The 24,158-nt window shown below is 41.3% G+C and overlaps 1 protein-coding gene across 12 annotated transcripts in view; it reads left to right on the forward strand.

Annotated features, from left to right (window-relative positions):
- The window catches only part of atp11c (ATPase phospholipid transporting 11C (ATP11C blood group)), a 43,693-nt gene that overhangs the window by 3,190 nt on the left and 16,345 nt on the right, over nt 1-24,158 (forward strand). For all 12 annotated transcript variants that reach the window (XR_014593253.1, XR_014593254.1, XM_083915921.1 and 9 more), the window contains exons 2-10: nt 13,353-13,472; nt 14,947-15,036; nt 19,882-19,962; nt 21,126-21,233; nt 22,001-22,129; nt 22,630-22,718; nt 23,355-23,405; nt 23,834-23,898; nt 23,994-24,075. Coding sequence is in view for 10 of the 12 variants with exons in the window: in XM_083915921.1 (XP_083772047.1) it covers nt 13,353-13,472; nt 14,947-15,036; nt 19,882-19,962; nt 21,126-21,233; nt 22,001-22,129; nt 22,630-22,718; nt 23,355-23,405; nt 23,834-23,898; nt 23,994-24,075 (815 nt within the window). In the remaining 2 variants the exon portion in view is untranslated. The remainder of the gene's footprint in view (nt 1-13,352; nt 13,473-14,946; nt 15,037-19,881; nt 19,963-21,125; nt 21,234-22,000; nt 22,130-22,629; nt 22,719-23,354; nt 23,406-23,833; nt 23,899-23,993; nt 24,076-24,158) is intronic.

Raw genomic sequence — 24,158 nt, forward strand, 5'->3', positions numbered from 1 at the left:
CAGTAATAGTATTTAATGATGAAACAATTTGTTATTCAATCGCTTAATTACCAAAGTATTTTGACAATCGGACTGTTTTAGGCAAAAATGCCATGCGTTCTCCAGTTCCAGGACTTGATTTTGAGGATTTGCTGCTTTTTTTTTTAATAGTAATAATAATGAAACCTTAATATGACTGATAAAAATGTTAGCTGGATTGTTTCATGGTTGTAATTCACATTTACTGTGCGGAGTTCAAGGCGTCAAGGTTGCTTTTATTTTAGCACCTTCACCAAGAAGTAGGATTGCATTTTACGACAGCCTTTTTGGGTTATTTAGGCCTGAACTGTAGAGCGTTTTTTAATATTATGATGTCTTTTTTATCAGTAGCAGTAGCCGATACAGACTCAAATAGCTGGATCGGGTATTAGTGACTATAAGGACAATCTATTAAATTCTATGTTTGTGTACTATATACATTATAAACTGGAATTTGAATTCTTGTTTAAGTTTTGACCAAATTGTGGTGCATTAAAACAGTTTAACCATGTTATTCCTGTTAATTTAGGAGATGTTTTTACAACAGTGCAGGTGCATAATTTATTATTTGAAAATAAATAACAATTCAATACATTAATATCAATGTCTTTTTTTTTGTTACAACTTGTTTTACAAAGTAAGCAAAACAATGTTTAAGTCAAGGGTGATGTCACATAAAACAAGTCACTTCCACACAGTGACACTGGTATCTGATTGGTTCCTACTTGGTATCGGCTGATACCCGAAGCCCAGGTACTGGAACTGAAAACGTTTGATTGGTGCATCCCTAAAAACATATGAGAATGGTTTAGATTTTGATTCATAAGCACTCCAGTGCAAGCTTGTCATGATACCAGAATACTGAATATACAGAATAATACATGTAGTAATTATGATAAAATACTTATACCTTAATAACTGAATTAAACTGTGATACAATACAGGTATTAAAAAACTATTCTTGATACTTCTTTTGATTCCACAGTAAAAAGACAAACAAGTCATCAGCACACAAAATAGGGTAAAAATGTAACCTGCAAACAGTGCTGGTACAGAAAAAAAACACATACCAACACATTTGTAATAATGTGTTTGACTGATTAAAATCCAATTGAGTGTAGTTGGCTGTATTGTTTTAAATGCATGGTATTGGTGGTGGTTGCTTACTCCACTGATGTGTTGAAAGTCACTGAGTGTTATTTGTTTTCTGAAAGCTTTAAAGTGTAGCTAATGCTAATTCCGTTTTGTTTTATGGCATGTGTGGTGAAGTATCAAATATTTTCTGCCTCTGCTCAGGGAGCAGCACATCTCAGGTTCTCCCATCTCTCAGTAGGGCTTCCCCCACATCCTGCTGCTCTCTTCTCTGTCGCTCTCTTCAGCATATCCATCATGCTGCAGGCTGATGTACTGAGGCCTGCCCGTGTCAGATCTGTCTATACTTGAGTGTGACCAGAGCACTTGCAAACAGGCCCTTACCTGGCGGGAGCTGTGTTATGTGTGTGAGGGTTTTGAAGGAATGCATGTCAAATGGGTTTGGAAGCCCCTGGGCTCTGTAAACCTGTTTTTCAGGTCAACTAAGAGCAATCACAGGTCTGAGATGTACACACAAACCTGTATACACAAACGTGCATGCGCCCACTAACACAGCTAAGAAAATGTCCATGCATGCACACAGACTACATACACTTGCACATTGAGGTGATTTTGTGCGTAAGCAAACACAAAAGGTTGAGTATATTGTCTTCAGATTTTATCCAGTATTCAGTTTTGCCAAGGGAAGCTAAACTTTTCTTCAGGTATAAGAGAGGATGTTTTTGTACCTGCTGCCATATGAAACAGCATATCCATCTGACTTTCCAGCTATATAGCACTTTGTAATGTCAAATGTATCAGATGCTTACACTGTAAATATCTGTATTTTAGTTTTATAGCTTTACCTACCGAGTTCCAGATTGTATATTTATGCCTCCGTGCCAGCAACAGCTGTGTCCGGAAGCACGATGTTTTTGGACTCTCCGTCCATCTGTCCCTTTCGTGTGAAAGTGATACCTCGGGCACCCCTGAAGGGAATGTCTTCATATGTGGCACAAATGTGCACTTGGACTCAAGGATGAAGTGATTACATTTTGGAGGTCTGAGGTCAAGGTCACTGTGCCCTCACAAAATGCATTTTAGTCCATAACTCAAGAATTCCTAGACTTAGTACATACCACTCCTTTCTGGGGTTTATTCAACAGCAAAACCCAGGAACAGAAGGGGAGCCATTTGGTCATATACTGAATTGGTGACACTCATTTTGTTTATCTTTTATGGATCTGTGTGTGAAATATCCATGCTGCACCAAAAATACACTTAATCCATTAAACTCCTTCAAAGCCTTCACTATATATAAATGATGTAAGTCTGGACAGAATTGGATGAAAACTACAATTTGACTGTTTGGCAGAGGCTCACAACCGCTGGGCAGTAATTATCGCTTATATTGCATTCAGGTCAGTCTTCCTTTTTATATACTCATGTCAGGCTAGTACCACCTATTGGAAACATATTAGGGCCCTTTATCAACAAATGAGATAAGAGTACTCGAAAAGAGTCAAGTGTCATTTGAAGGCCATAGACCATACAAGACTTGTAGGACCATTTGATTTATCAGGCCTGTTTGATTAGGAGAGATGCATATTGATTAGTGCTGTGCTCAGCGCCGTGGATTGCCTTGCAAACAGAATTGCTTACTCTGATTTCTTTTTTCTTACTTCCACTCTCCAGCTGGTCTCTTGCTCTTTGCCCAGTAATGGAAATCCAGCCAAAGGAGCTCATCTGCAACACACAGCAGGATAATAAATATATTTAGAGTGGGGAGGGAGGCAGTGTGAGGGAATAAATGGCTGATGAAGGGGATAGCGGGCTGATGAAATATAGTGGGGTAGTTCCAAAGCCGTGCGTGACTCAAACTTGAGAAACTGGAGGGAAACCAGGGGGTGGACCTGTAGCCTCTTTGCACCCATCTCTTTCTCCTTCTAATGGACAGACTCTTTCAGGCTCCTGTAGTGGTTCACTTAAGCGTGGGCGGGTCAGGTCGGATACAAGGGGACCATGGATGGCTTTTTGTGGCAATTTTCCACTTCTTTTTAAAAGCCAGGTTGAATTCTCAGTTTGTACCTCTAAATAATTCAGGTTGCTTCATTTATTTTGAATTCTCCTCACATCGCTTCTCCTTTTCCTGACCCACGCATCCTCGCCAGGCTAGCAGCACTCAAAATGCATCCTCATCATCCATATATGTATAAAGGCTCATCCCAGAGATTTTCTGTGCCATGCTCCCGCTTTAGCATTACCCAGAGAGCATTCGCAGTGAGATGTGAAGAGAATGCTGAGATGTGTGGGGGATGTTTTTTTTTTTTTTCTATCTGTGTCTATGTCTCACTCTCTGTGTCTGAGCACGGAGGGAGGAGGTGAGACGCCAAGCATCTGTGATGTATCGTTATCCCAGTTCTTTTTTTTTATTGTCACCTGAAATGAGGGTACTCGCTGACACAGAGAAGAGGAACAGCAAACTGCACGTGAGGATTTAACAAGCACTCGGAAAACATACGAACATACCCCCTCCCACACACACTTGCATGAACGCCTAGGTTAAACAACAACAGCCTACAATAATTATCTACACCACAATCTCCCAGCTAGGCAGGCAGCATAGCTCAGTCACAGGGAGATACATTTGTTTTTTAATGTGTACACAGTTCAGTGGGAGGAAATCCTTGGTGAGAAAACCCAAATCAACCATGCCATCTGAGCAAAAGCAGGAAAGAGCCACATTGATTTGTATCATTAGAACCGTGCCCTTGTATGCAGTGTGTGAGGATAATTAATTGAATAGCAGTTACAGCCAGTGTAGCCTGGTACATTTTTAAAGATAATGTCATCAGTAGGGCTGCAGCTGAGATAGAGATTTTTTAAAGCTTGCCAGCATTAGGATGTGCTGTAAATGCTTTTTTCTTGGTATTGCATTGCTCTTTGCCTGGCATGGAAAAACTCTACTCCATTTATGGCTACACTTCTGTAAATTCTCTTTAATTATAGATTAAAGTGTGACTAGGCTGCTGTTCAAAATGCGCTCACTTTTCTCAGTCTTAAAGCACAAAGTGTGAAGGTTTTCTCCATCAGAGCCCTATTCCCATTGATATTCTCTCCAAGACTTATTGAGCAAACTTTTTTAAAGGATGGATAGCTACGGGGACAAAGTTCAAGCTGGAGTAACGTATAATCTCTAAAGCAAAACCAAAGCCTCAGTAAATTAATGCTTTACGACTATAAACCAGTTAAAAAATAACTTGCCTACTGAAACTTGTTCCAAGCTTTGTTTTGTGAAGTTAAGGCTACATTCATCTTCTATTTAGTCTGTGTGCAGTTCTATTTTGAGGAACAGTGTGCGACCACAGACCTCTGTCAGCATTGTGTGACTTGCTTACATATATCCCTTTGTAATGTAATTTCTTTATCATCTTCTCTGGTGCCAAACTATTTCTGAGGTGGATTTTTCACAGGTTTCACACCAGTGATTTGCATAGTTCATATTCACCATGTACACAGACTTTCAGCGCATGGCCACCTGTTATCTAGTCACAAAACGTCAATGGGTGTTTGAATGTTGGACATTTCAAAAGTTGTCAGCAGACCGTAGGCATTGCAAAATGAGTTGGCACAACAACCGTGTGTTGCTTTTTGAGGCGACCAAATGATTGAGGAAGCAGCTCCCAGTACGAGGTCTAGAGAGGAGGAGAGACACAGTGTAATGTAGGCCAGTACCAACCCATGGTACAGTACTCCCTGTGTCTTGTACAGCTGCAGGGATGCTAGTAGAACAATGAGCCTTTGCCTACCCACAACAGCTCCTTAGGATCAGCTCTCTGTTCAAGTTGGACTATTATTACTCTGTGGGGCTATTCATCACTGTGATCAAACAGCGGACAGAGGGGAGAGAGAGTAACCTCTGATATGGGCTCTGCAGAATATGCCGTAGTCCAAGTGTTGGTGGATTCATGATGGAGGTAACACCTTTTCTAGATTCACTATGGGGTAATGGCTCTACATCTCGTTGACTTGGTAGCCTCAAAGTATGGACAAGCTCTGTCGCCACCCAACATAAAAGCAAATTTTAAGATGGACTAATGATGATGTAATCCACCTGTTAATGACATCTATTAGAGGGAAGACTAAAGATGGAAATGAAAGTATGAAAAATCTCATTCTAACTGAAAGAAGTGGAATAATTACTGGCACAAAAAGCTTAGCATTATTTTCCTGTGAGACAATATATTCCTACTGTATGGAATAAGCTGGTTAAATTATGTGAAACAAGGTTTTCTGTGATTAAGGTTTTATTAGATATTCATTACACTTAAATAAAACAAAGGGTCTTTGTGCTGAAATGAGACAAATTAGCCTGTGTGGAATAGCTTTATTAAGAACTTGTTTGTTGCACAGGAAATGCAACGGAGAGAGGAGTGCTTCTTAAAGTCATTGTAGTGACAAACTATTAACTTTGTTTTTGACATTAATGCGTCTAAATCTTCTTCAAAAGGTAACGTAGCCTCTGTAAAGTCCTCACCGTCTGGGCAATGAGCAGTTGGATGTGTAATCAAAACTGAGAGAGTTACAATTAGTGAGACAAAGTGAGCATGCTGGAAGAAGACAGGCAAGTGGGCTGACAAGAAAATGAGAATGAAAGAGGGGCGAGTGCCAGATAGAGTACTGCAGTGACTAACAGCATTGACTCAACGCGTGCATCACTCCGCTTGCATTCAAGCATTCATCACTCAGCTCTGTATTCAACCTGTCATAAAACAACTTTATGTTGCAGTTAGGCTGCTTTTACAGTTGTCAACAATTTCTTCCAATGGTTTAGTGGAAATTAGGTATTTGCTCTGGCAGTTATTCATTCATATTACTCCCAGCATGTCATTTGATGTTTAGGCCTTGACTTAATCTTATGACATATATCTTCTCTTGGGGCTTTCCCCTCCTGTATGTGTTGAGAGGAAAAAACGGCTAATATGAACCACATTAAGAACCAGATACGGTTGACCTGTGATGAATCCACTTAAGCTGAGAACAACACCATAAAACCTGATAGGATAGATAAGATGCAGCTGAAGCAGATGCTGTTAAGTAGTTGAATATGATAAAGGTCTGAGCCACCCACACTCTTCAGCCCTCTCTTCTCATGTTCTGATATGACTGAATGAGACATTAGACCGTACGTAGGTTCATTTTTGCACAGGGAATTACATGAAAAGGACACAGAGGTCAAATAGGAACATGGACTTAACAATGAATCTGTCGTTCTCAGTGTAGTGCAGGGTGTTATTAATACATGTGCAGGGCATAAAGAAGTACAAGCTTAGGTCCCCAGTGCTCTCTCTTCTTCACACAGCTCCCTCACACCTCATTAAATGTGTTTAAGTAGATTTTCTGAGTGGATTTTTCTGAAGCTTAATAGCAAGGCTCCTGCATTCCATACCGAATGAGCTGTGTGTTTTTCTCTCCTGTACCAATGTTACAAAACCAAAAGAACAGACAAGCTTCAACCTACTACTGTAATCTTTTGGGCTCACTTTTTTTTCCTTCAATTTACTTTTGTAAGAATATGTTACAGAATCTATTCTGTTTGACCTCAAAATCTATTTGTGTCAGTGTAATTAAAACTTACTTTGCTGATGTCACAACTGCTGTCCTTAGCCTTTTTCCCTCTAGGCATCGTGGTGGCATCTTTATTTGCCTTTTTGCTTGGAGATGCTTGTCAGTTTAACTTGCTTGACACCAAACATTCCTTGTCTGGAGACACACGTGTAAACTGCTGGAGCCACGCATCAGTTAAAACTTTGACACCAAGATTAACAACTAACTAGAGATACAAGCTTTAGAACACACACTTTACGTTTGCTCTCTGACAGACTTGCAGGCCTTAAATGGGAACATTTTTATGTCAATGAAGAAGGGCCATGTCAAAAGAAACTGGATGTGATGTTTTATTGTTGTGTGGCTCACATGTTTGTGTCACCTGAGGGTCATTCACAGGGCTAACGGTTAATCTGGAGAACTGAAAGATGCTTCTTGGTTGAATGGTGATCTTACTGACTAAAAACAGCACATCCAGTTGCTTTTTGATGTAGTGCTTTTAGAGAACAGTAGTTGTATGGATGTCTTATGGCATGGATTATGTGACATTATGTAACAGGTTGTCCCTTAAACGGCCACATCTGACTTACTTTAGATGTATTTGTTATTTTTAGAGCGAAAACAACGATTAGATTAATCGAGTCAATGAACAACAGCAATTAAATGCCAACTATTTTGATAATGATAAATTGTTGGAGTCATTTTTAGATTTGCTCAAATCATATGGAATCGCTGCTTTTTTCACTTTTCTGAATTTTGTCATTTCTTAGACTAAACGATTGACGGATTAATCAAGAAAGAAAGATGCATGTTATGGCTGGGCGATGATTTAATATGATAATTAGCCTTTCAAAGGAATGGTAATGTGATGAAGTAATATATCAAGATTTTGTGATCCACAATCACGCGACGTAAACTGATAACAAGAACATACTTAATTAAATTTCTCAGAATGTGAAATATTTTAAGGTATTGAAGATTGTGGTTTTGTTTTTACATCACACTATTTGGTTGCATGTAAACAGTAAGTGTATAGCTGTGAATATATACATATATATTTTTTTTCTCTCCCTAAGATTTCAATGGAAACTGATGCACCAAAGCTCTTAATAAAATTAGAAAATGATGTGTGCTTTTCATTTGTCAAGTATTTAATTCACACAGGAGTATGCAAAAATAGGTTTTACCATGTGTTTTATTCATATAGACTATTTATTTATTGAATAAACAAAAATCATGCTATATCGTGATATATATTCTTATCGAGATATGAAATGACCTATCAGGATAGAAGATCTGGGACATATCGCCCAGCCTTTACTGCAGGTCCATTGGTTGTGAAAATATTTGTGAGTTGAATTAATTGCCACACTGCCTTTGTTGCTCACAGTCGAGTTAGCTGAGATTATATTTGACAGGGTGGATTGCACTGTGGTTCCTTAAATTAGACATTACATAGCCTTCTTACATTAGAGGTGCTGGCAGGTCTTCAAATTTAAGATGATGCATCTTTCAGGCGGTTTTCACCAAGTCACTAGAAAACAACAAACACATGTACAATGTAATTCAACTGAATGCATTGGACTTGACATTTTTAGAGTTGTACTTGTTGTTTGTCCACCTTGTTTACATACAGGAATTATAGTGCAATCATATACAACCCAACAGGCTACCGCACAAAGCACGATTAAAAAAACTTTGACAGAGGTTGTACTGTTACTGTTGTGATGGATTTTATTACAGTGTACAGTGTCCTTTTACTTCTCCCGTTACCCAGTGTGTCTGTTCAGCTAATAGCATGCAGATTGTGACAAAGCGGGGCAGTCACTGAATAGTGAGATGGTGTGACAGGACGCAGTGTCATCAGACCCAAGTCATCATTGGGAGTTTGGCAGTAGCTGAATGCAGTCTTATATCCCTCCGTCCCATCTTGTGCTCCTTTTGTCAATTTGTGTATAATTAAATTTAGTTTGTAATTCAATGTAAAGTTTTAGATTCACTCAATTTTCTAATGCACCATTTACCTTTGTCTGAGTAATTACATCTCAGCTCAATTGAGCATTAGATATTTTCTTTATTGATCTCCATCCATGTTTTGTAGCAGGTGCTTTCTAATGAAGGATGAATCTGCTGCTTGCTATTGACATACTGGCACTTGACTCATGTCCAGTTTTGCATTCCTTGCTAACATCATTGGCATTGAGTGGCTTTGTTTGACCTCTGAGAATGAGGTATAGATAATGCAATCAGTTCCATTTTTCCCTACATTAGCATTTCTTGTTTGGCCTTTTAGCTCACTATGTTTCAGATGAGCAGTGCAAATCACGTAACTGCTCAAAAATGAAGTAGGACCGATGGTCTGACCCTCATTATGTCTTACAGTGAATTCACCATTAAATCAATGGCCATTCAATAGTTCCTTTCTTATCTTTAGGACCCCAGGGCATTGACTACTTCCTCATTCATATAGAATCAAATTTTCGTGTGTGTGTGTGTGTGTGCGTGCGTGAGTGCGTGAGTGCGTGCGTGCGTGCGTGCGTGCGTGCGTGCGTGCGTGCGTGTGTGTGTGTGTGCGTGTGTGTGTGTGTTCTTTTTTTTGAGAATCATCTGAGAGGCACAGTGCCCTCTTTTGTAGGTTGTTGCAACAATATTGCAGTAGTGTGTATTTATCTGAAAGGCCTGCGACCTTGAAACTGCATTAGTATGGTTCTTGTGCATAATCAATCCTAAAGAGATGTGCATAGGTGAAAGATTGGCACAAGAGGAAGCCAGCCAACTATCACTGTTGACTGTCTGACCTGCCCTGAACGTACAAGCCGGAGCCCTTTTGCAGGTCCTTTGACTCAATGCTAATTTGTTTTGTAAATTGTTCCTTACTTGCTTTTTTTATATTTTGCCTATGCAGCCCTTTTTACATGATTGTCCCCGAATGTTATATTAGCTGAATTTCATATCTGTAATGTTGTGAGCACATTTGTAGATTCAAAGTACACAGAGGAAGGAGAACTGCCAGGAACGCTGCATCTGATTCAAAATTAACAAAGCAGTCCATGGGGGTGTTGTTGGCTTACTGCTCCACCTGGGGGCTGGTTGTTGTTTGATAATGAAAACCTGGATGTGCCTGTGTCCTTGGATGTTGTTGTACTTCCTATCTCTCACACTGTTTCTTCCTCCCACTCTCTCCCTTTATCCTCTGGCAGCCAGTTCCGTCCGCTCGTGCTGAAGGAGTGTCAGTATGTGCCGAGCGACTAGGGGATGGTAGATTTGACAGTCATACTGAGGTGTGAACACGGCTGCTCATGCGTTAGGGAGTATTATGTAAGAAATAGGATTTGAGAAATATTTCGGATTTCGGCCTTTTTTGACTGTAAATAAAAGGACATTATTGCATAAACTGGTGTTTTTGTCCCCACATGCATTCATTAGGCTTTCAAGTGTTTGAGTCTTTCTTTGATCTAACCTCTCGTCAGCAACAGACTTTGGGGAGCTCGCTGTCCAGGTAGCCATAATTCACATGTTCCTTGGCGCTTGTCCAGGATCAGATGTTCATGCTAATCTGTCCCCTCAACCCACATGTTGCTGGCCTTTGTATTAGGTGAAGCAGATCTCCTGCCTGCATAACCTTAATAATTTACAGGCTCAGTTTTAATAGCTGCACAACTTGTACTTGAGCTGAGAGCACTGCTACATTTAAGAACTGGTGGGTAGGGTCCTCATTTGGATAATGTTTCGGTCCGTCGGAGGAAAAACATGGATAGTTGGGAACATGCACAGGAACTGCAGAAGTGCAGACACTGTTTCTAACGCTTCAGTAGAAGACAGGTCCCATTTGGTGCTGGAAGGGAAAAACCTGAAACATCACAGGATTGCACATTACAAGATGTAACTGGGAAGCTTGTTAATTAGCTCAGGTGTGCTCTCTCTCCATCATTCACGTACAAGTAAAGTATTTGCCCATTTTCTCTCTGGTTGAAAGTAGAGAAGAGTGTAAGTGAGACAAAAAGAGAGAGTGGGTAAATTTAAAACCTAGACAAAAACAAAAACGATTTTAAATTAGTAACAACCGAACTCTCATCAGCACTGGTAGAGCTGAGGATGTACATTGTCAACATTTCATGGACCACGGTCATACAATCTATAAGGTTTTCATCAATACCAATCATGTTGGGTATAGAGGGCACAAGCTCATGTTTGGAAGACCAGACAGAGGCTGATAAACTATCAATATCCGTATGATGCACAAACAGTAGACATCTATTCAATACAATTTCCCAGAAGTACCTCAGATTTTCTAATATGACCTCAAGATTCCTCAAAAAGGGACATTTTTCAATACCTGTATGACCCTACTTCTTTGCTTCATTGATGAGAGCAACAATGAACAACAGACATATATGCTACGAATGTTTGACTGATGCTCTCGAAAGAATGTGGTAATAGCCTTCATGCATGGTGAGATAAAGATAAGTTTACCATCTAACAAATAAGAAAGAAGAGAAAGTGAAAGGAAAACATGGGTGCAGTTGCTCTGAGTTATCCAGTCTACTGGTCTTGTTGCTATCGTGATCCTCCAGCCCTCGTGGTTGTCCACCCAAAACCCTAAGGATTCCTTGTGTGTGGGATGTCAGAAATAGAAATTGAGGCCATTGAGAGAACGGTGTAGGCCAAGTTTTCTGGGTTACACTCCAGGACATCATTTTTTTTGTGCTTGTGCGCAGTTTAATTCAAGATGTAATGAGGGTGAATCTTAATGGCAGTGATGCACTATATGATATAGTGGATCTATAATATATTTTGCCTACTACTGCCCTTATTTTATTGGCGTTTTCTCCTTTATTTGACAGATGACTTCGTCAGGGCAGACTAGAGATTGGAGAAAGAGAGAGTGGTATAAAGGTCCCAAGGGACAAGGGATGAAACGGTTACCGGTTAATGGTAAACTGCGCTAAAAATATGGTTAATGTTACAATTTGGATTTTGATTACCATTAAAAACATGTTTCATTACCGCACTTTGGAAAACTCACAGTAAACACTGTCCGGCATCAACCAAAGTTAGCAACAGTCAGAGAGAGAGGGAGATATTTTTCAGCCTTTTCACTGGACGCAGTATATATGAGGATGACAGATCCAATTAATTTTCTATGGAGACCAGGAAATCCGGCTGACACTGAATGATATATATAGTTGACTGACCATTCGCCATATAAATAAACACAGCTCAACCTCAACATGATGCAAATTAGGATAAAGAATTAAGAGTTATGTTAGTGTACTGTTTACCTGTAAAATGAGATTTTTTTTTACCTGGCTACCATGTTGAAAACAGTTGAGGCAAAACCATACACCAACTGCCTGCCAGCGCAAACCACCCCATCCTTGGTTCGGACACATCTTCGGATGTTTTCGGACACATCTTCGGATGTGTTCGGATCTCCAGCATGAAAGTTTCTATTCAGAGAAAGAGCATACTTCAGCTGAGGACAATACAGGGTTAAATGTACTTTAAGTTTGGGGTTACAGACACCACACCATGATAATACTGATAACTGATCATTTTGGTCACTTTAATCATGATATTTTAATACAGTTTCATCTCTACAAGGGACCTGGGAAGTTGCAGATATGTGACATTTGCTGTAATTGCTCAGCTACCAAGACACTCCATGTAGCCACTGTTATTATAAAATTGTAACTGCCTCTTGCAGAATAATGTGTTTAAAGATTTCATGAGAATGTTAATGTATTAATGTTTCCACTTATAGTGAAGAAGCGACATGTAGTTACAGCCTCAGGTTACTTCACTAAGAGAAGAATAAACCCAATCACCTCCATGCAGTGCGGCAAACTGATTTTAAATTCAAAAAGGAAAAAGTCCTACCTGACAATTTCCTTAGCTCCTTTTTGGGTCATCCTTTATACTGTTGCTTGTAACATTTATGTAAGGAGAGCTCCTGTAAAGTAATGTTAGACAAGACCTGGCTTCTCTTCCTTGCGCTGTGATTCACCCTACCATCCTTTTATGGAAGAGGAATGCCCGGGCCACCTCATGTTGAGGAGCATGTCTCTGGCTCTTGACCGGGTTCCTGAAGTCTTTCCTCTGTCGTGCGTGTGCGTCAGTTTGTCACCCGGCCATCTGCATTATGGCAAGGCAACTCAAACCCATAAATCTGAGCACAGTATTTTTTCTCATAGCTGCCTGCATTTATGGGGAGAGAAGAAATCAAGATATAGTCCTCGCACAATCACCATGTTGGCCTGTTGACCCTTGTCATGCTTTTCTGTGTGTTATATCTGTTGTAATCTTTTAATTCTTGACCTGGAATTCAGGCCTCAAGAGACTTAGACATTTTCTGGCCACAACAAGTCTTTTGTGATCACTGTTGATTTGCTGCACTTGAAATAACAATGCACCATTAAACAAGTCTTTTTTTTTTTATTGATTTGTTCTGTATCCCCCATGCTGCAAGTGCGTCAAATGTTGGCTTGCCTTCATGTAACTCTTGTTTCTTGTATGAAAAGCATTTTATATGTTGTTGGATTGAACTGAGCTGGGTGATTTTTGTACCCAGAATCACTAATTTGTCTTCTCTTTACTTTCTCTTTTTTATCTTTACCCTACACTTCTCCACCCCCTTCCACTGCGTCATCCTCTAGCTTGGCCGTGATGAAAGAAGAGTAGACAGTAGAACTATTTATGTTGGTCATCGGTCATCTTCCACCAATGAGGCTTTCATCCCACCTAAGTTCTGTGATAACAGGATTGTGTCCTCCAAGGTAAGGAATGCACTTACATGCACATCATTCCACTGTGCTAGTTTAACACACAGAGGAGCTGGGAAACAAACAGAGGTATATGAAATTCATATACCTCTGTTTGTTTCCCAGCTCCTCTGTGTGTTATGTTTCACCTGCCTTCTGGCATTTTCTCCTCTTATCTAACACTTGGACTGAACTCCTGAACAGTCCTGAGCATTCCTGTGTCTTCCTTTCTTTATTTTTCCTCCCACTGCCTCTCCACATGCTCGTCTTCTCTCCCAACGGAAGGTGATTATTTATCTGTCAGGGGAGCACTGGCTGTGGCAGTGAAATACATGGCTGCTATTAATGTACTTGCAGGGTGGGCAATTCGGTCATTTCCCCCTGGGCTCTGATAGACCACACTCCCCTTCCCCCTCCCCTAAATCTCACCCCTCAGTCCTTTGTCAGCGACATGCTCAGGCAGGATGCTGGCTGGCTATGGATATGAAAGGTGAAAGTGATGCGGAGAAGGAAGCAGTGTGAGAGTAAGATGGCAGTGGGATTTATAGTGGTGCAGAGGGTCCCAGTGAGGATGAGCCAATCGATTAGCTCCTGCCAGTATGTCAGGGTAAACAGCCTTTAATTACCCCGACTGTAGTGTTTATGCTCCTCCATGCCTCTGCTCTCCATCATCCTGTTGCTTTTGCACTCCGCAATGACCAATCTCCGCCTCTCCTCTCTTACTCTGTTGCTACAGCAGCAGCACCACCACCACCACCACCCTCGACGCTGCCACCCCCTTTTCTCATTACTTTCACTCTCTTTTCTCCGTAGCAAAATGAGATGGGCCATTCTGCTGCCGCTGCATTTCAACACTATCCTCATGCAGACATTCCCCTTTATAAACAGTGCCTTAATAATGCTGTTTCCCTGGGAGTGTGTGCGTAAGTGTGCTTGCATGCACCTGCATATATTTGTGTTTTTCACCCTGGTGCTTTGTTTTCATTGCACAAGTTACCAGCAGAGTATTGTCAGAGCAGCCTCTCAGGGATTTAAGCAGATAAAAGTGTCACTTCAGCCTCGATGGTATCAGCAGTCATGGCCACTTAAAAAAAGCACAAAACACACAGAAACAGTCACCAACCTGATAAGTTCATTGGCTCTGCATTCTAGGGTAGCCAAATTAAGGAGATAAATCGCTTATCTGAATCAATGGAGTACCTGTGGTCCCCCAAGGGCCTTTCCCTAGGCAGTACAATGAATAGAGACTCCAAGCTATTGAAGTTACCTTTCCCCTTCCCTAGCTCAGACGGAATGAACATATGCAAGATTCTGTTAATATTGAATGCCTCTAATCTCTTTCCCCTTGCCGGGCCTTTCTTTAACCTCTCTAAGTTCTGTTGAAAAACGTCATGCCTAAATAGGAAAATGAAAAGCAGTCCACAGACTCTAATACCTATTTTATTTCTCTGCGACTTACTTCCATATGTTTTTCCCTTTCCTCCCACAGTATACAGTTTGGAACTTTCTACCAAAGAACCTCTTTGAACAGTTTAGAAGAATTGCCAATTTCTACTTCCTTATCATCTTCCTGGTGCAGGTAAGGGCAAGCTTTGTCTCAGTGTGTCAACCCAAACAAAGATAAGTTTGTTTATCATTGTTAAATAATTACTTTTTTGGGTGTCTGGTGTGACTGTAGTATAGTGTAAAAAGTTAATGTGTGCTGAGGGCCTGTGTGAGCACATCTAATACCTTTTCAGACAACACTACAAAGCTGGTTTAAGCTGTTGTTGATCAATCTAATGGAGTGAATGTGTCTCATCCAGCTTGGCGTCACAACTTATGTTCTGTAGATCTACACAACATGTATGTCAAAAAGGAGTGTGAGGAAGTGGCCATTTGCATGTAGTCATGGCAGGTTTGAAACAGATACTGAACGTGTGAACTTTACAGCTTGTTTGAAATGTGTTTGCAGTCATAGCAGGTGTCAAATTTGCAATAGCTTCCTTTAAGGCTTGAACAGTGTGCATTTGTTCAGGTTTTTTAGAAATGTTTCTTGAGAGAACATATAGTCCTTGACACACGTCCCACAGATCATTTAACATCCTACACTTCTGCTGTCTAACTTGATCTTTTAAGAAAAATATTGGTTAAAGGGAAGCAAGGGAGAACATTTATAATAAGGTATTTATGTACACTAACACACACACACATGCAAAGGCATAAAGATACATTAATCCTGTATAGTGTGTGTCCAGACTTGTACATTTTGATTTAAGTACATCATTACAAAGGTCTATGATTTTAAAGAAGCATCAGTTTTACGTTCCAAGATAGCTCTAAGCAACTCACCTGATCCAACGTTTACCTCCATTGTTCCAGATTTGTTAGATCATGTGTAAACCAATTAATGGATTTGAATGTGCTGTCAGTACCAGGACTCAGCAGCATGTCAGTGTTATTTTTATCTAACATGTCAGTATTCCTAGAATCGGGTTACAGTTATATATGGATATATCCATATTTTATTTTTATTTTAATGTTCATTCTCTCTAGTTTTGGGCATCCCAAAAATAGAAGTATGCTCTGATTTGCATACCGTTTTTATTTATTCTGTGACAGATTTCTGTTGGTCTTATATGGTGATCTCAAAATTCTGTTTGCATGTCTGTCATTGTGTTGTGTCTGTTTCCCTTTCCTCATAAGTGGAAACTGTGAGCTGGCCAAAAGCGCTGACTAAAATGCCTTGACGGGCATCTGTATTCCCCTTCTCTGAGCTCTTAAGCGACCCCTCCTCTTTTGGATGTGGCAGTTGTTGATTGGTGTAGAGAACAAAAAAGAAAAGATTGGTTGCTTGCATCTGCACTTTCTCTTCTGTCATCTCTTTCTTTCTCTGTCCCTTACTCGGATCCATGGAGATGTAAACTAACCTCTCTGCTTTTAGCAGTAACCCAAACTATGGCGACATACTGCACTCTAGTGTAAACAGGTGCTGCTGTTGCGTCTGCGATGTGTTCTATCAAGTCACATACTGACTGAATGAGCTCACAGAGTGACTGCTCCCTGGAGCCCAGTACTGTACTAACCTGAGAAATATCTTCTGTCGCAAAGTAATTCCTTCTTTATGAAGTCAACAGCAGATCAATTGCAGTGTTTGTATTTCCTCCGACTCTTGTTTCCACTTGTATTTACGGTTGACAGCCTTTATTTCCCAGTTCGTCTGGTTTAAGTCCATATGATCATCAGCTAATGGATAAAGGTCCTGGATTTTGGACAGATGTGAGCTAATGTGTGAAGTGATCATGAGCTAATGCAGTACACTTATATGGGATTAAACAACCAAGCATGTTTGCATCACTCCCACAAACACATTATGATTATCAGTGTGTGATTTGTGCAGTGCAGTGTTTGTTTGTGTGTGTGAATACATTGTATGGATGTGTATGTGTATGTGCTTGTGCTCGCGCTTGTTGATGTATGACTCAGTGGGTGTCCTGGGTTTGCTGACGGTGTTTACCCAAGCTGCTGCGTGGTTGGCGTATCTACACTAATCCAGCCTCTCTTGAGGGGCTCCTTATCCCAACCACTCAGTTTTTCCCATGCAGCCTGCTATTATATCAGAGAGAGAGGATGAGAGAGAAACAGGTACAAACTCTGTGCGCACTCATTTTGCACTTGCATCTCACCAACTGAAATGAACCTTCTCACTTAACCTGAGAGGCTTCATGCAAATGCTCTACCAAAAACAACCAAATGTCACACATCCTCCATCTCTGTCCTATGCTTATTTTGTCTCTCCATTTGTCATTTGGTCTCATTCTTTCCGTCTTTCATTCCACCCCTCTTTCATTCCACCCATCTCTCTGCAGCGCTGCACTGCTGACGTCAGCAGCCAGGAAGCCCTCTGTACTTCTGTGTGCCACAAATAGACACAGGCTGATAAAAAAGCACCACTCTGCTATAAATAGCCCTGCATGTCTTTGCTTGAATTTGATGGGAATAGAGCGCAGTGAGAGAGTAAGAGAGACAGTGATGGGAGGGCAAAGGAGAGGGGGGGGACGAAAGGGCAAAGCGGTAAGGGCCCATGGCGCTGCCCTGGGACACCAGGGACCTGCTGTCTGTCATCTGCTCAGATGAAGGGCTTTGTGCTGCTCCGCTCTCCAGCTCTGATATCACACCAGCATATCAGCAGCAGCACACAGTTCACTCCTATTGCAGAGATGTTTTGGCTGTGCATTTGGTGCAGAGGAGGAAAGGTATTTGGCCATTTGGAAGTTTGGTGGGGATTGTTGTTAGTTAGCTTGGATAAACTGTGAAAGATGAGCTCTGGGAGAATTGTGTGTTGTTTGGCACAAATACAGTAGCTGTAGGTTTTGTGTAGGTTTTAGTTTTCTCAGGACGTTGCAGTGTTTTCAATAGGGATACTATTGACGCATTGAAGGGCAGTTTTCTACCCTCATTGTATTTCTAACTTGATGGCTGTCCTTGAAACAGTTACAGTACGTCTGTGAAGCTTGTCAAGTCTGACTTCACATAGTATTTTAGGGGGAGATGAAAGTAAGCTCTTTTTTAGAATCACAGTTTATAAACTGATACTAAAAATGACACCACCATCATTTATCTCTTTTTATAGTTCTCCATTGAACCGTTGCCATTGAAATTGTCATAGAAGTACTAAAGATAAATCAAAATCAAACCGCATTTACACTGAAAGTTGGCTTTGTGAAGCATCCTCGCTGTGCTGTGGTCACCCTTTGTTAGGCTTGGCCATCTGGCTGCTGCATCTGAGGGACATGCTGTCCTCAGTCCTTCTTGCAGGTGTTTTTGTTTTTCTCTCTGTGATGAGCCAACCTTCAATCCAGTCATGGTAAAAAATAAAGTGTTCCATCACCTTTGTCCAATGCACGTCACAATCATAGGAAGTGTTTTCCTTTTGAGGATCTGGTCTTGCCCGACGGCAAACATGACTGGGGTAAACCTAGATTTTCTCAAGAGGCATTCAATAATCCATTAGCTTCATAGTGTGTAATGAGGCTTTAACACAGAGCCGAATATACTGTCCCCATGTACACATGCCGCTCTTTCGAAGCATTGAGCACTCTCACCTCTGGCTCTCTATACCTGCGGCTACTGCGGCAGTCATTACTTTCGCTTCGGTCTCACTGAAATCGCCAACCACTACAAATATAATGCAAACTGTCCTCTGAATCTGCACTCCTCCAAATAGTCGATGTGCACTAGTCCATCTCTGCCTTGTAATTGATTTATCCTTCAGTTAATTGTAATCACAGTAAGGCTTGGGTAGAATAGTAGGTGTGTGTGTGTGTGTGTGTGTGTGTGTGTGTGTGTGTGTGTGTGTGTGTGTGTGTGTGTGTGTGTGTGTGTGTGTGTGTGTGTGTGTGTGTGTGTGTGTGTGTGTGTGTGTGTGTGTGTGTGTGTGTGTGTGTGTGTGTGTGTGTGTGTGTGTGTGTGTGTGTGTGTGTGTGTGTGTGTGTGTGTGTGTGTGTGTGTGTGTGTGTGTGTGTGTGTGTGTGTGTGTGTGTGTGTGTGTGTGTGTGTGTGTTGACTGGTCAAGCAGCAGGTTTTCTTTCCACACACAGGTGAGTAGAACACCGGAGACTGCTTCAAAACGCATCTCCTGCTCTTCCTTGAGCTGATGCCTATCTGACAGCTTGTAATGCTCTCGGTTAGAATACCAACGAGCTGGATGTGTCGTATCGTGTCTGTGCGTGCTGGAATACACACACTCCGGCTCAGGGGGAGACCAGCGTGCATTCTGCAGGATCAGAAATGCCAGGGTTAATCCATCTTATGACAGTTTTAAGGAACATGCAAACACACAAGGCCATTTGTGTAGTGGGGCTTTAACTGGGAGCCTAGGTCAGGTGCTGCTCCTAAACTGGTCGTTTGTTATGACCTGATCACTGGTCCCGTTCTTACACACCAAAATGACAGCTACCATACCCTAGATTCCCTCATGCACATTTCGGGCAGGTAAGATGAATTCAAGAAAGCTTTGTGTTGGCCCTCTTCCATGCCTTGGCAGGGACACAGAAGTGTTGGCATGCCTGCAGATGAAGCACTCTTCCCCTGGCCCACTAGATTAAAAGTTCTGTGGTCCAGAACCGCCCCTGCTCCTTACAAAATGTAAATGTCTCCCCTGCGTTTCCTACTAATGAAAAAAATGTAGAGAATAGTAGAATCACCTCACAAGAACAGACTACACCCTGCATTTAGAGGGCTTGCCCCATCTTCTGTACCAATACCACACATTCCTCCCTCTGTAACCACAAACACACAGATGCTGCAGTGAGGCTTTGTAGTGATGTATAATATCCAATGCATAGCTTTTCAGTTTGGTCTCATTTTTAAAGTCGAGTGTTGCATTTCTCTGAAGTGAATTTGTTTCTCTCTCCCCACCCCCCTACCCCCCACCCCCCCATAGGTGATTGTGGACACCCCCACCAGCCCAGTCACCAGTGGCCTACCCTTATTTTTTGTGATTACAGTAACCGCTATCAAGCAGGTAAGATGATGCCTAATGAGGCTAATGAGTGCTGATAATAGACTATAGATAGATTTCCATCGCCATGTCCTCATTTCCTCATATTGTTCCTCATTGTGTTATTCCCCTCCTCTCTCTCCATATAACATAATAAGTCCTCCTGCCCTCATAACTCTCACTGTGATTTTTGTATAAAGACTAATGCTCTCTGGGGTTTTGTATTAATGTGTTCCGCTGGTGAATTCTGATTGGGGAGAAGACGAAATGGGCTCTGGGGGAACGTGAGCGAATGGAGAGTAAGAGAGAGAGAGAGAGAGAGAGGAAGAGCAAGTCTATTAAAGAGATACATATTATCAAGGGGAGGGTCTGTTTCTCTGACTCTGTTGCTTCCATGTCCCAGCTTTAGATGTATTGTTCTAGGATTGGCTTTTTAGTTTGTCTACCGCTGTGGCTTTGAAATGCACAATAGTGGGTGGACTTCCTTCCAAAAATATATGGGACGCACTGATAACGCTGGACGCCTTCAGCCAGGCTTTGAAGTGGGACACCAAGGCAGTCTGCCCGACACTATTAGTCAGGCTTAGGTGAACTGTATAGTTCAATTGACCATCCGTGGAATGCCTCCCCTCCTCCTCTCCCCCTTTCATCCACCTGGCATTATTACTCTGCATCACTCAACCAGACTTTCTCTCTCCTCCTATCACCTTTCCCCGTAATCCTGCTTTCTGGCTCGTGTTCTTGTCTTGGCACACACTCAGGTTTCCCTCTCTACCCTCTGCATCTCTGCACCATCTCCTCTATCTCCATCAGTATCTTAGAGTGCTTATGAAGCCTACACTCTGCTTGTGCCCTATGGAGCTGCAACCTCAGGAATAATTTTTTATTTATTTACCAGAGTCTGTATTATTTCATGGCATACTGTTCCAATGCACTGCTGGACAATCACTATCCCATTATGTTGCAGCAGGAGCTTTTTCACATGATGATGCAATACTAAATGTAACAATTGTACAGTATTGTTTGCAAAGACATTTATTTGTGTCTTACACTCTCTCCTTGTGATTACTGTCAGGTCCTGTCCAGTCAAATCTTTACTGTGATGTCAATAGCCTGTCCCTCAGAGACAACATTTTGTGCTTTTTGTTGGACTAAGAAAATAACGCAATTTTGATATGTTGCTCTAGGGATATGAGGACTGGCTACGGCACAAGGCTGACAATGAAGTGAATAAGTACCCAGTGAAAGTGCTAGAGCAAGGCCGGAGGATACGGAAGGAGAGTGAGAAGATCAAGGTACATTTCAGCAGCCTCATCCAATGGAATAAGTTTTTCCTGATACATATAGCCTGACAGCATGACTGTGTTTGTGTTTTGGGAGAATGTACTCTGTAGGCTGAACTGATACGATGTTTAAACATGGGTGTGATTGTAATTCATGTATTCAGGGTGTTGTGTGCGGGATATTTTTCTAATACATTCTTATGTTTGCTCTAGGTTACGTAACATATTTTAAAGGCCTGCTACGGCTGCTGACACCACTGAGAATGCGCATCCAGCTGTCAAAACCAAAACATTGTTGCTTTGTGTAAAACTTTGGACAGCTGCTCCTCGCACAGGAGCTCACACACGTTCACTGTAGGCCACCTCCTAGTGCTAAATGGACTAGAGCCAAAATAAACATTTAGCAATTCAAAGAGACAGTTTTTTTGTCAGTAGTTGGCTGAGATTTAAAAAGACAGTGAATATTGACCAGTGGTCAGACTCTACAGCCTGCGCATGTTAATCTGTTCATGCTTTATTTTTAACTAGGCAGTTGCTTGCTAACAAATTACCCACAACGCCTTGAAAGGAAATTGGCAGTGCCGTTAAGTTTATTTATGAGTCCTTCTGCTCTCTATTTGTAAAATTTGCTTAAAGTTGTAATTGTTCTTCTGTCACTCACACCCTGTGCCAAATCCTTCTGATCTCGCGCCTAAGAAGAAGAAGGAGAAGAAGAAGAAGGAGAAAGCAAACCGTGAAAAGTCTTTACAAGTGGTGTTTGGTTGTGTTACTTTGATCAGGTTGGAGATGTTGTGGAGGTGGAGGAGGATGAGACCTTTCCCTGTGATTTAATACTGCTGCAGTCTAGCCGAGATGACGACACATGTTTCGTTACCACAGCAAGTCTAGATGGAGAGTCCAACCACAAAGTAAGATGGGCCGCTCTGCTGTCCCCTTTTCTTCATAACCAGCTGGTTAGATTGTGGAAGTATTTTCTTTCACAATGCTGCTTAGAAGAATGAATGTAGAACTTGTTTCCATTAAGTTATGTTAGCAATAGTTAAACTTAATCTAGTTATAAATGTGATGCTCATTAGGGAAAGGGAAATAAGTATAGTATGTAATATCTAATATTGTGTAGGAACTTGAATCTCTATATCACAGTTGTTTTCAAAGAAAGTAAAGACTTATTTATCAGCCTTGCTTTTTTAGAAAGTTCAAGTTTCTCCTTTTGTGCAATTCCTCAGAAATATGTTTGGGCCTTTTTGTATGAGTCACAGTATCTGAGTAAGGTTTGTCTTCCTATTTTTCTTTGGTGTCTGTGTGTGAGAGATAGGGAAGGCAAAAGTGCTAACTTGACCTGAGCCAGTCAATACTCACAACACTCTCTCTCTCACTCCTTCTCTCTCTCTGCCTCTTCCACGTCCAGACGCACTACACTGTGCCAGACACAGAGAAGGATCTGGAATCGCTCAACGCCACCATCGAGTGTGAACAGCCACAACCTGACCTTTACAAGTAGGCACTCATACAAAAAGCCCCCGACAGATTTACACCACAGCCATGCATTACTTGTGGTTTGTTGAGCAATGGATTCACTGCCAGTTGAAAATGTCCTAAATGACTCTAATATGAACATGTAGATTCTTAAGTGTAGAGATTTTGGCAAGCCACATTGTACTTACATTTATTTCATATTAGGCATAGTGATAGTGGGCCTGGAATCTCCACTAATCTTTAGCATGCCCAGCACAGAGTTTATTTCTATTCAATTGGAGGGATCTCATCTGAGTCAACAGAGAGCCTTTGGCTCCCCCTTGGGCATGGAGAAGGCACATTGTCATTTAGCCAGACATCAGAATTGTGTTTGAGACGTGATAGGGCTTAGTAAGCCATGAATAGCAAGCCAAATGCTTGCTATTCAGAGTCAATAAAACTGACAGCATGCTGCTGGCTAACCACCAGTAATTAGCTGGCTCCCAAACCTCTGCTCCTAAGCACTTACACTTTTGTAAAGTAAATGAACCCCGTATGGATTTAGATGCCTCAAGTTCAAACCCACTCCAGTATTAACAGATATATAGTATAGTATGTGTAAAAAAAATATCACATGAACTCTTTTCAAATGACTTCAGCTTCTGAGTTTTCTTCCAGGTTTGTTGGCCGCATGCACATCTACAAAGACGACGAGGAGCCTGCAGTGAGGTGAGAGCCCCTGAGCACAAAGAACCATCTCAGTCCACTTTAAGTGAGAGCTAAATCAAAACACAGTTGCTTAAGCACTCATTTGTTTCCCTTAGTATCACCAACAAATCATTATTCCATTGATCCTCCATTGCAGACATGCATTAAAATTAAAACTGGCATGGCTTTAGCCACTGCTTCCCGAGCACTCCCATAGGCATTTATCATTGACTGTTTTGTAATGGCCTTATAAACAAATGCCAATGTCCTTCACAAGAATACTGGAACCGGTGTAAGCCCAAACTGCAGTCATACTGTGAATTGTCACTGCGTATTTTAGAGTGGCTGCCAGTACGCCTGCCAGGTCTCCATTTAGAGAATAGAGGAGTGAGTGGATTGCACAGTATTTATATCACTAAACGGTTTGATCTACTGATGTGATTGTACAGGTCTTTGGGCCCAGAAAACCTCCTGCTGAAAGGGGCAACTTTAAAGAACACTCAGAAAATCTGTGGTGAGTTAAATATTGATTTTATTATAATAACTTAGATAAATGAAGATAGCTCAGTATCTGAAAAGCCAATCTGTCTTCTTCTGTTCTTTCTCAAGGTGTTGCAGTTTACACTGGCATGGAGACAAAGATGGCTCTCAACTACCAGGGCAAGTCTCAGAAACGCTCAGCTGTAGAAAAGTAAGTTTAGAGGAAATGGTGTAAACAAGTGAAAATACGCGATATACTTCCGGTGCTGATTCATTTGATTTCTTATATTTTTA

Source organism: Echiichthys vipera, assembly GCF_963691815.1.
Source record: "Echiichthys vipera genome assembly, chromosome: 6".
Lineage (NCBI taxonomy): Eukaryota > Metazoa > Chordata > Actinopteri > Perciformes > Trachinidae > Echiichthys > Echiichthys vipera.